Consider the following 13,379-nt stretch of genomic DNA (forward strand, 5'->3'; position numbering starts at 1 on the left):
TCATATTTATGATAAATACACGAAGAGCTTTTAAATTAACTGTAATTAGATTTTTCCATATTTTATCCCATCCGAGTTCATAAGTAGATTATTTTAAAATCTTTATACGACACAATATTTTATAGGTCGCCATTTTTAATACCAATATTACAATAATTCAAAAACTCTGCGATTGCATACATGCATGAAAGCGACAAATCAGATATAGTTTGATACGTAAAGTTATTTGACTAACACATATGACACACGTGGGGCCATTTTGAAATAGCCGCCATTTTAAATAAGCTCAATTATGGCGTCCAACGCCGGTATCCTAACCGCAAACAAATAGCAGATATTCTATAGGGTTTCCATGTACTAGAAAATGTGAGACAAATAGCAACATTTGCTGTTAACTTTTATGACAGATACATTCAAGAATTCAAAGTTTTAATACCAATATTCTTTTTATTGTATAAGGCTCACCATTGGTACTATATTATCTATTTCAAAAAGGAGCGCCGATTAAATATGTTTATCGTACATCAAAAACAAATTTAGGGGTAGAGTGAGTGAGTATGGATGGGCTCCTGTGTGGGAGTGGTAGGGGAGGGGCGGGTTGACGTCATGCGAGAAGATTTCTTATATGTAACGTGATAGAGGTGATTTTAAAATACTCACGCCCCCCTCCTTCCATACCGCCACGTTACTAATTATACTCATTCTCACTCTCTCCCGCACCATTCATAGACTAAAATAATCCGATATTTCGAAAGTTTAATTTGATATATTGATTTCTATTTTACAATTACAATGACATTTTACAATTATGATGGTATTAATGAAGTCTACAGTAAGTTTGTGATGTATCTTGACGTGTTATGACGTCCTAATCTGATCAATATAAACATGACGTATGGATACGTCGCCTATTTATTAATTTTAAATGCGTACCACACGCACGTATTGAAGCGATTTTTAAAATACTTATTTTTGTAGACTGACGTGATTCCTTAATTATTCTATAATAAAGATGTGATCTGAATGGAAGAAGGCAGTTTTTGTATACAATATAGTTACAGTAAATACGATATTGGTCTAACTTAGAGAAATGACTTCATTATTCGAACACTATTTAATTTTTTATTTTATAATATATTCATGTGATATAAAGTATACTGTACTATATTAGGAGATTTCAAAAGCTACAATAGTAACATTGGTGACACGACAATAGTTGCTACCTCGACAAATAACTAATGGAGCATTGTTAAAATTGTAGAATGACAATAGGGGACCGGACTCATTTTTGTTCTTTATTATTATCAAATATTTACGTTATATAAATTATAACACAGAAAGACTTATTTAAATCCGGTAAAAAATCAACAAGTTATAAGTCTTTAATTTCGGTAGAAGGGGTAAGTAACAAGAAACAGAAAAGAGGCGCAATACCTACGTGTGACGTCATCGGGCATTACGACGCGTGCGAAAGAAAGAGATGATGCGATATCCCCACAACGCGCCCACTTCGGCACATAGTAATATTTGAAATATGAATTACTGGCTCATTTTTTAACCAATTTTAATGCAGTTTTCTCAGAAGACGGTTTCTTTTTCGTATTATTAACCATTACATATACAATAATGTACAAAATGAAACAGAACGGTCCCCTATTGATTTTACTTAATAGTCATGGTGATAAGAATTAAATAGATAAATAAGAACTATATGTCCTGTATTATTCTATATTGTGATCATGAGGTTGAGGTCGGTTAACTAAAGCTGGCACGTTAACAGAATATCAAAATAATTTTACACAGTGTATTACAAATATGTTTTATGTCGTAATTGAAGGAAATACATAGCTGGATATATTTTATACCGCCCGGATAGCGACCACCGTACACAAGGTGTTAAAACCCACCATTGGGATCCGGGATGAGTCTGTGTATATCCGGTTCCAACAGGCCGGTATAATAGTGTCGACTGTCGAGGGGTAATCATCTCTCGTCAGTAGGCATTCTTTTAGACCCCGCTCCACTTACCACCGGGTGCAGCGAGGTTACTTAGCGGTGCCGGTTTAAAAAAAGATGGAAAGTAAAACCGCGCTGTGTCTTACTATTTTGAGGCGAGAGCATTCCATTGTCATGCCGACCCTACACACAATATTAAAGTCTTGTGCACCAGCTTTAAGTAATCCACCCTTAAATAAGAACGCATCTCTATAAAGCACTTAATTTCTTTCTATTTTTGTACATTACATTCGCCGAGGGCGGTAATACATATTCTGACAAGCGAAATACATTTAAAGCAGTGAATATCGTGTACTTATAGTACTGTCAGCTAGTGTATACGACACAACACATAATACTCGTATTTACCTCGTGGTATAAAAATAAATTAAAATCGAATCATCTACTCCCTTTTATTCATAGACGTTATTTATCTATCGGAGCATTGCTGTGATAACAAGTCTGTTTCTCAGCTTTGTTTATCTGACAGCCAACTAGATTCAAGTTGTATCTCAATATTAGCCAATCACAACGGCCCTATGTCTACGCACTGCGAAGGCTCATGCCGTCAGCACTTGAGAAACAGACTTGTTATCACAGCAATGCTCCGTCCTTAGATAAATAACGTCTATGAATAAGGGATACGCGTATATACATGCGATATATTACCTTTAAATCTATGAAATAGACGTGATAGTGCGTTCATATGTTGTCGATGCAAAAATGCAAGTACCTAGCGTGTCTAGAGAATATATTATCGTTCGGAATGATGCGATATTATTTTTACAAATGCATACTGCTATTGAAATACTTTTATCATAATTCTAATTACATGAAATTTATTTATGAATATCTTGAAATGATTTAAAGCCATATAGCACTAGCGTAGATGAAATGTAGAATCGATTATAAAATCGTGATATACTGCGATGAGAAGTTTTACACAAACCGCAGTTCTCAAACGGTTCCAATGATAATATACTTTTGTAACGTCATAATTCATACATATAGCTTTTAATACATAGTCGATAGAGTCGACAATCGTAAAGACATTCTAGAGAACTTCTAATAGACATACCTATTTAACGTAGTCTTACACCAAATATTTTCATTTCTAATATGAAGCTATATATTTTTTTTTAATTCTCACAATAATCATCCTAAAGAAACTTAACAACAGAGTGATGCCTTCAGAAATAGCATCGACAAAGTATATGCATCGAGTTTCTTTCTTTCTTTTACATAGATATTTATCGATATCGAAGCTGTGAATAAACGATATTTGCAAAGCAATTTATCAATTTTCTATTTTGTATACATTCATAAGGATATTATCCGAGGTTTGGGATTATATCGATTTACCACAGACAATAACCCTTCACATAATACATAATCTGTAACTTTCACGACATTTTATAATTTTCGCTAATAATACAATTTTGCTACATTATTTATAAAGCACGCACCGGTCATTACCCACTGTATCGTGTCGTGCCGACGGTTATATCGACATTGTCATTGTATCGATAAAATAATCGATATTACATTAGAACCTCTTGGATCTTATTATGAGTATACATTTATTTCATTAATATGTACTTTTACATTACACAGACTACACTTTAGACGTTTGCCTACAATTTAGGCCAAAACTTGTACAAATAATTTTCGACCAAAGTTGGTAACACAATAAATGCGGTCTTAAACAGTCGGCCCGACATGATTTGATCAAACACAATTACCACTTACCTCACTACTACATATTATAATAAAAATAAATTAATCGATAAAAATGTAAGCCACGCACAAACAACAATACGACGCGAAATAAATAAACTACAAACGTATAGGAATATCGATTATTCCATCGTATATGGAGTAGGGTCCGCGGCACTGGCACTGTTCACTAAACTCGCAACCGCTTCGGTCACACCCGTCCTGCCTCGAGGCCGCGTCGGTGCCGTCGCGACAGTCGCTGTCAGTGTGACAGGCGCTGTCAGCGTGACAGGCGCTGTCAGGCCGGCAGCGGTCGCGGCCACGCCCACAGTCCGCATGGTGGGTACTTACTGCACTTTCTCCTCGGACTTGTGTCATACGAAATCCATCGCGTCGTGGGCCTTCGTCGAGAACTTGCCGAACGATCGCTTCTTCAACGTGCGTTCGATAAGTTTCTTCACTTCGCTCACTATGAACACGCTCGACGTCAGGCAAATGAGGAACATTATGTCTGAAATAAAATAAAAAAAAAATACACTGGAGAGGATAACAATGGTAGAGGAGAATGGGATATATAAAAGTCGAGGGGATAGTTGCGTAAATGCGCAATCATATAGCCCTACTATGTATTAATATATTTTGCCGTGAAGCACCGCGTTCAATGTATCAAATCTGAAACTAAATTGCATATCCTGCTACATCTATTAAATTCAACCATTCAGTATGAAAACTCGGTATAGAAGTCGAAAACTGGATTACCAATATCTCAATAATGATTTGACCAAGATACATAAATCTGGTATTCCCCGTTGTCATAGCAACACTTAAATACTAATTTAATTTAATTTATTTAATGACTCCCTTCCTATCTCCAAACGGAAAATATTGAATTCGCTTGTTGAAACCTAAATCTAGTTTTATATTAAGTCTTATATTAACCCCCTTATTCATAAACGTTTTTTATCTAACGACCGAGTAAGGCTGTGATAACAAGTCTGTTTCTCAGTGCTGACGGCATGGCAGTCGTCGCAGTGCGTAGACGTAGGGCCGTTGTGATTGGCTAATATTGAAATACAACAATAATAACCAATCACAACGGCCCTATGTCTATTTCTCAGTGCCGTTGGGCACTGAGAAACAGGCTTGTTATCACAGCCTTACTCCGTCCTTAGATAAAAAACGTTTATGAATAAGGGGGTTAGAATATAAGTCGAATACACGTAGAATATAGGTAGTCTCATATTTATAATATGGTGCAGCCAATTGTTTATTGTTATGTATTAATATGTTCATGCTGTGACAGCCTGTAATTAAAACAGCACTGCAGCAATTACTTACTGAATTGTTGAAAAAACTATGTACATATGTTTTGTTGGCTGTTCAAATAAATAAATTACCGTGTGAAGTGAGAGCTTCGGTCTGGAAGACCCTCTGCAGCGGCGGGAAGTAGATGACCAGCGCCTGTCCCACCAGACTCAGCGTCACCGCTATCAGGAACATCTTGTTCGAGAACAAGCCCACTTGGAACACGGACTTGGTCTGCGATCGACACGAGAGAGCGTTGAACATGTCGAACAGCACGAAGCAGGTGAACGTCATTGTCGTGTCGCGCGGCGTTATCTTGTTGTCCGACATCTGGAATTCATGGTATAATATCAGCTCTACTGTCCCACTGCTGGGCACGGGCCTCCTCTACTACTGAGAGGGATTAGGCCTTAGTCCACCACGATGGCTTAGTGACTTCACACACCCTCAAATTCCTTTAGAGAACTTCTCAGGTATGCAGGTTTCCTCACGATGTTTTCCTTCACCGTTAAAGCAAGCGATCATTCACAAAAAAAAACACACATAATTTTAGAAAAGTCAAAGGTGTGTGCCCTTGGGATTTGAACCTGCCGACATTCGTCACGGCAGTCCGTTCCACAACCAACTAGGCTATCGCCGCTTGTATTTATTGAAATTAATGGTATTTTTTGTAAAATCTTTTCTGTAATGTGTATGCGAACGACTGAGAAAATATTTGCATTTTTGTCAGAAGTAAACGCACAAACTGCTAAACGAATTTGACATATAAAGGTAGACCATATCTTGAATTAACACATAGTCACACTATGTTCTGGATTTTTTAATTTATTTATTTATTTATACATAATATATTATAACATCATAATACTAATGCGATGTTATACAGATTTAATCAATTTAACAATCGATTTCAATACATCTATGAGCCATTTCTGTGACTGACAGGTTACTGTCAAGGTAAATGATATAATACATATCGATATTCGGCTCACCTCTCTATTAAACACCCACAAGGTGCCGGCGATGATGATAGCCGCGGACAGCAGTACGTTGAACAGCAGCCCTCGGGATATGATGCGGCGCGAGGTGTCTCTGGGCCGGCGACGGACCACCTCGTGGTCTACCGGCTCCACACCCAGCGACTGGGCGGGGGGACCTGGGAAGGAACATTACAGTTTTAAGAGTCTGTGTAAGTAAAAATTCTTAGCAGCTACTGAATTTTATTTAGGTCTATATTCACCAGTGAGGAACATTATAATTTTAAGAGACTGTGTAGGTAAAAATTCTTAGCAGCTACTGAATTTTATTTAGGTCTATATTCACCAGTGAGGAACATTATAATTTTAAGAGACTGTCTAGGTAAAAATTCTTAGCAGCTACTGAATTTTATTTAGGTCTATATTCACCAGTGAGGAACATTATAATTTTAAGAGACTGTGTAGGTAAAAATTCTTAGCACCTACTGAATTATATTTAGGTCTATATTCAACAAGGTAAAGGCTAAAGAATTCTAGGTAAAAATAATCATGGTTTCACAAACAGTCTGTCCGGGCAAAGTAGGAAAAGTTTAATGTTGTATGTTTAATGGTATTGGCTGTTTAATGGTAGTGTAGTAATAATACTTATGCAATTATATTTTTTTTTATATAACCCCATGCCAAAATTAGGTCTTGAATTATTTTATATAAATAAAGAGTATTTCAATAGAGTAAAATAAATCCGCAGACGAAACCAATTCACTCGTGACTAACTTCAAACGTTTATAAACGTCGACACATGAATGCAACACGACTCGTGGCTAAATTCAGGCTAACTACACTCAAGTAGAATTCTGACTATAAGTACGACGTTGCCGCTCCGAGGAACTCTCTTAGAGTAGAAATACTTGCAATTGGGGCACGTAAATTATTTTTGGTATTTATTTTGTTCGAAAACTAATCTTTTATTACAGCTACGGTTAAAGTAACTTATTATAGTGTTATTTCAAGACGACGAGTATTTGGTTTCATATAGTAACGCAATGTAAAGTAACTTATAGTGTTATTATAAGAAGATGGGTATGTGGTATTTAGGAACGCAATGTGGAGATGACCACAGAGTCATCCACATCTTTATACAGATAAGTGCATGGTACTACCGTCCATGATGATGTTGATCCACAGTATCTGCATGGCGTTGAGTGGGTTGGGGACGCCCATGAGCGTGGCGAGGGCGATGAGCGACAGCGCCGCGATCGACGTCGACAGCTGGAACCGGACGAAGTTGCGGATGTTGTAGAAGATGCACTTGCCCTCCTCGATCGCCGCACTGGAGGAAAAAATAATAATAACAATAATATCAGCCCTGTATTATATACTTGCCCACTGCTGAGCACGGGCCTCCTCTACTACTGCGAGGGATTAGGCCTTAGTCCACCACGCTGGCCTAGTGCGGATTGGTGGACTTCACACGCCTTCGAAATTCCTATAGAGAACTTCTCAGATGTGCAAGTTTCCTCACGATGTTTTGGAGGAAAAAAATGTTAAAATTTATTACACTTGCGTCAATATCTTTGGTGAGGTAAAAACACGTAGACTAATAGATAGGGTACCTTCACGGAAAGGAAATTGGTCCTTCGAGCCGGAACCGTAGGTCGCTAGTTCATATCCGGCTCGAAGGACCAAAAAAGATGTTTGGATGCTGTCAGAAGACCTATTTGACTTATTTAATTAAAACACTTTAAACTGCTTTTTGACTGACGTATTGAGCTCACAAATGGTGATAACAATAAATGATACTATGTGCGACGTGGACGCGGTATGATTGTGAACTAACGAATTATTACAATACTATAAGTAATTGACGCATGTAAAAGTGCTAAATATGTACGGTATAACCGAACAAGAATAGTTCCGGCCAAATCACTGTACCTCAGGCGCCCTATTTATTCGTAACATGTTTATAAAAACTTCTATATATTTTGATCACTCACATGATGGTAGCGAAGTCATCGTCCACGAGGATCATGTCAGCCGCTTCTTTACAAACGTCAGTACCGTTCTTGCCCATAGCTATACCGATATCGGCACGTTTTAGAGCCACCCCGTCATTGACTCCGTCACCTAAAACATACAATCGATAAAGTATGGACATCGATTACAATCGAAATCGGCAGTGATACTTTATCCCAAAAATAATAATTATCGATATTAGTTGGAATGTTGGTCTAATGTTTTAAATTAAGGAATTTATGCTTTCCGTCAATAACTTCGATTTAACATATCGATGTTTGCTCACGTTATCGATAATGTCGGGGACACTTAATTTATATAATAAATATTTTTGATATATTACTAACCCGTCATGCCAACTATATTGCCGAGCCTTTGCAACGACTTCACTATTGTCAGTTTGTGTTTTGGCGTCACCCTGTAGAAGACGCTTACCTGTGAAGTACATCGAACATTTATAATCATTGGAAAAAATTATTCGTGTAAACGTAAGACTTATACTGAGCTTCATAAAATGTATGTTTCAGTAGTTTCTAAAAAAGATGTTTCAGACACAAGTCTGGTTAATGGCATATCAAATAAAGATCGATAACCTTTAGTATCGATAACTGCTCTCACACTTATTACATTATGTAAACACATACCGTGTCAATTATTCTATCCAGTTCGTCGTCTGACATGGCTTCTAGTTGTTCTCCGGACAGCGATTGCGAGTGGAGCACTTCCAATCCGACCATTTGAGCTGTAATTATAAAATAACTTGTATGTTTACGTAACATGGAAATGAGTGTTTTATATTTCGACGGTCCCTACGTATAGTATCGAATCTGCAAAATTACATTTTACAGATTCAATACTTTGCGTAGGGACTGTCGATATTTAAACGGTCTTTATTAAAATGAACTACATTTATTTAGGAGAATAAGTATCGAAGTGCTATCACCATGGTAATTAACACTAAACAAGCAATGTTTATTCCACGGTTCCTACGTAAAGTATTGCATACGATACTTTACGTAGGGATCGTCGATTTGGGTAATTATAAATTAAGTTGAAGACTAGAATATTGTGTGTATGTTTGTGAATATTTGACCATTAAAGCATCGGAATGTTTTCCGGCAAACATGTCAGCTACATGACATTATGCGTGTCACGGAAAAATAACCATATTATGTAGTATATAAGGTTATATGTGGACCCCCTCAGGATAAAAGCCTTCCTTAAATATCCAATTTACCAATTCTATCTAATTATTGTGGAATTAGATAAAGCTATTTTAATATTTTATTATTATTTATTTATAAGGTTATATTCCCGTGACACACCGTAATGTCATGTAGCTGTTATGTTTACAAACATACCGATGCTTTAATGTGCAATTTTGTTAGTGTATGATTGATGATTCCTGAGAGGGTTGTGCAGTCGTATAAAAATTTAAATTAATTTATTCCTTATTTCACGAGCCTATAAATGAACTGCTCTAAACTTTTTTTTTCTCTTTTCACTTTATCATGTACTGTAGTCTTTACCCTAAACTGATTGAAAAGAGCAACACCAGAGTTTCTTGCCCGTTCTTCTCTGGTGAAAACTGCTTTTCGAACTGGTGGTAGAGTTAATATTGACGTAATCTAAATAATGTATAACATTTTACAGATTCAAATAAATCATTTAATTTCATTTCATATGACGCGTCTATTAGTAAAACGTCATTGCTGGTACCTATGGCGAGCGCGGTGGGCCTCGCGTCGCCGGTGAGCATCTTGACGTCGACGGCGGCGCGGCGCAGCGCGCTCACGGCGGCGCGCACGCCGGCGCGCGGCGGGTCGCACGCGCCGCACGCGCCGCAGTACGCCAGCGCCTCCAGCCGCGCGCCGCGGCACAGCGCGATCGTGCGCAGCCCTGCAGCGCACAACACCGACTCCATCACGTCAAACTTACAATACACATGTTTAAACAAAACGATAACTTCACTTTCATAATACTCGAGCTTTCATAAAGACCACTTTATGTAGTTTCAAACTTTTGTCAAATAATGAAAATTTGGTAGCTTGGAGACAAAATATTATTTTATGCATTATAACGACAATTTGTCAAGAGTCGACTAAACTTAGTGTTTATTGCTGATATCGATTTGCCTTGTTTAAATAATCCAATATCATCTTTAAATACAAAAAATAAAAATAATGACAAATACGCCTAGTGTACTACACAGCATTACAAACGGAATCAAATAAAAAAAAACATACAGTAAATTATACCCACAACGATTATTACCATAGTGTATTTTATATAAAATTGTATATAAAATTGTCTATTAACAATTTTCTTAAAATTTATACGGTCATCATATTCCTTAACTTGAAACATATCTCACCCATGCGTCCAATATTATAAGCCTCAGCCAAGAAGTCATTCTGCTTCTCCTTGGTCATGGGCGCGTAGTTGCCGGCGCTGTCGATGTACTGCGTGCACAGCGGCAGGACCTTCTCGATGGCGCCTTTTACAAAGAACTCCTCCTTCAGATTGCCGTCGGAGAACTTCGGAGCGCACTTCACGACCATCATTTTTGTTTCGGAACTGCAAAAAAATTAATAAATGTAGAATTAAAAACACGTTTAAAAATTGTCGGTGGGCTGCCCGTACAGCACGTCGTCGCGGATCACCGCGTTGTGTGTGAGTGTACACTGTACACTGTACACTGTACCTGAAGGGTATCTCGTGCAGACGGGTGTAGGTGTCGCGCAGGTCGGCGAGCCCGTACTTGAGCGCGCACGCCACGAGCGCGCCCTCGGTGGGCTGCCCGTACAGCACGTCGTCGCGGATCACCGCGTTGTGTGTGAGTGTACACTGTACACTGTACACTGTACCTGAAGGGTATCTCGTGCAGACGGGTGTAGGTGTCGCGCAGGTCGGCGAGCCCGTACTTGAGCGCGCACGCCACGAGCGCGCCCTCGGTGGGCTGCCCGTACAGCACGTCGTCGCGGATCACCGCGTTGTGTGTGAGTGTACACTGTACACTGTACACTGTACCTGAAGGGTATCTCGTGCAGACGGGTGTAGGTGTCGCGCAGGTCGGCGAGCCCGTACTTGAGCGCGCACGCCACGAGCGCGCCCTCGGTGGGCTGCCCGTACAGCACGTCGTCGCGGATCACCGCGTTGTGTGTGAGTGTACACTGTACACTGTACCTGAAGGGTATCTCGTGCAGACGGGTGTAGGTGTCGCGCAGGTCGGCGAGCCCGTACTTGAGCGCGCACGCCACGAGCGCGCCCTCGGTGGGCTGCCCGTACAGCACGTCGTCGCGGATCACCGCGTTGTGTGTGAGTGTACACTGTACACTGTACACTGTACCTGAAGGGTATCTCGTGCAGACGGGTGTAGGTGTCGCGCAGGTCGGCGAGCCCGTACTTGAGTGCGCACGCCACGAGCGCGCCCTCGGTGGGCTGCCCGTACAGCACGTCGTCGCGGATCACCGCGTTGTGTGTGAGTGTACACTGTACACTGTACCTGAAGGGTATCTCGTGCAGACGGGTGTAGGTGTCGCGCAGGTCGGCGAGCCCGTACTTGAGCGCGCACGCCACGAGCGCGCCCTCGGTGGGCTGCCCGTACAGCACGTCGTCGCGGATCACCGCGTTGTGTGTGAGTGTACACTGTACACTGTACACTGTACCTGAAGGGTATCTCGTGCAGACGGGTGTAGGTGTCGCGCAGGTCGGCGAGCCTGTACTTGAGCGCGCACGCCACGAGCGCGCCCTCGGTGGGCTGCCCGTACAGCACGTCGTCGCGGATCACCGCGTTGTGTGTGAGTGTACACTGTACACTGTACACTGTACCTGAAGGGTATCTCGTGCAGACGGGTGTAGGTGTCGCGCAGGTCGGCGAGCCCGTACTTGAGCGCGCACGCCACGAGCGCGCCCTCGGTGGGCTGCCCGTACAGCACGTCGTCGCGGATCACCGCGTTGTGTGTGAGTGTACACTGTACACTGTACACTGTACCTGAAGGGTATCTCGTGCAGACGGGTGTAGGTGTCGCGCAGGTCGGCGAGCCCGTACTTGAGCGCGCACGCCACGAGCGCGCCCTCGGTGGGCTGCCCGTACAGCACGTCGTCGCGGATCACCGCGTTGTGTGTGAGTGTACACTGTACACTGTACACTGTACCTGAAGGGTATCTCGTGCAGACGGGTGTAGGTGTCGCGCAGGTCGGCGAGCCCGTACTTGAGCGCGCACGCCACGAGCGCGCCCTCGGTGGGCTGCCCGTACAGCACGTCGTCGCGGATCACCGCGTTGTGTGTGAGTGTACACTGTACACTGTACACTGTACCTGAAGGGTATCTTGTGCAGACGGGTGTAGGTGTCGCGCAGGTCGGCGAGCCCGTACTTGAGTGCGCACGCCACGAGCGCGCCCTCGGTGGGCTGCCCGTACAGCACGTCGTCGCGGATCACCGCGTTGTGTGTGAGTGTACACTGTACACTGTACACTGTACCTGAAGGGTATCTCGTGCAGACGGGTGTAGGTGTCGCGCAGGTCGGCGAGCCCGTACTTGAGCGCGCACGCCACGAGCGCGCCCTCGGTGGGCTGCCCGTACAGCACGTCGTCGCGGATCACCGCGTTGTGTGTGAGTGTACACTGTACACTGTACACTGTACCTGAAGGGTATCTCGTGCAGACGGGTGTAGGTGTCGCGCAGGTCGGCGAGCCCGTACTTGAGCGCGCACGCCACGAGCGCGCCCTCGGTGGGCTGCCCGTACAGCACGTCGTCGCGGATCACCGCGTTGTTGCACAGCAGGCCCACCTGCCATAAAAACATTTTTTTATTAACAAATTCGCAGTGATAATAATGAAGGGAACTTTATAATTACCGCAATTTTCCGGCTTTTGAAACCGGAATTTTCCAGCAACCGTAACCGGAATTTTCCGGTTCCGGTATGTTACCGGAATTTACGGGTATTTGAAACTGTAGTTTTCAGTGTTGGAAACCGGAACTTTCCGGTATGAGTAACCGGAATATTCCGGTAATTGAAAACCGGTATTTTCCGGTATGATTAAGCGGGATTTTCCGGTATGTGTTACCGGAATTTCCCGGTAACTATAACCGGAATTTAACGAGATTTGAAACCGGAATTTTTCCGTGTTGAGAACCGGTTATTTCCGGTATTTAAAAACCGGAATTTTCAAGGAGTTTAAAACCATGACCAGAATTTTCCGGTATTTGTCATCGAAATTTTACGGTTCTACAACGCTGCAAATTGCATATTCTTACAGTCGCAGAAGTCACAATAATAACTTTTAACCATACTATTTTCGTAATGGTGATACCACACTTCGCGTATAGGCGTTCTTTTATCAATCCAGTACCAAGTTTGTACATCACGA

At 41.7% G+C, this 13,379-nt stretch overlaps 1 protein-coding gene across 3 annotated transcripts in view; it reads right to left on the reverse strand.

The window, feature by feature from the left end:
• Positions 1–3,303: 3,303 nt before the first annotated feature.
• LOC115445180 (calcium-transporting ATPase type 2C member 1) overlaps positions 3,304–13,379 on the reverse strand; it is a 59,142-nt gene continuing 49,066 nt past the window's right edge. For all 3 annotated transcript variants that reach the window (XM_037438814.1, XM_037438813.1, XM_037438815.1), the window contains exons 9-18: positions 12,653–12,798; positions 10,381–10,583; positions 9,726–9,905; positions 8,651–8,748; positions 8,354–8,441; positions 7,988–8,117; positions 7,154–7,323; positions 6,009–6,172; positions 5,109–5,346; positions 3,304–4,222 (exon numbers count right to left, since the gene is read on the reverse strand). In XM_037438814.1, the coding sequence (XP_037294711.1) occupies positions 4,086–4,222; positions 5,109–5,346; positions 6,009–6,172; positions 7,154–7,323; positions 7,988–8,117; positions 8,354–8,441; positions 8,651–8,748; positions 9,726–9,905; positions 10,381–10,583; positions 12,653–12,798 (1,554 nt within the window). In that variant the 3' untranslated portion in view covers positions 3,304–4,085. The remainder of the gene's footprint in view (positions 4,223–5,108; positions 5,347–6,008; positions 6,173–7,153; positions 7,324–7,987; positions 8,118–8,353; positions 8,442–8,650; positions 8,749–9,725; positions 9,906–10,380; positions 10,584–12,652; positions 12,799–13,379) is intronic.

This window comes from Manduca sexta, chromosome 15 (assembly GCF_014839805.1).
Source record: "Manduca sexta isolate Smith_Timp_Sample1 chromosome 15, JHU_Msex_v1.0, whole genome shotgun sequence".
NCBI classification, from domain to species: Eukaryota; Metazoa; Arthropoda; class Insecta; order Lepidoptera; family Sphingidae; genus Manduca; species Manduca sexta.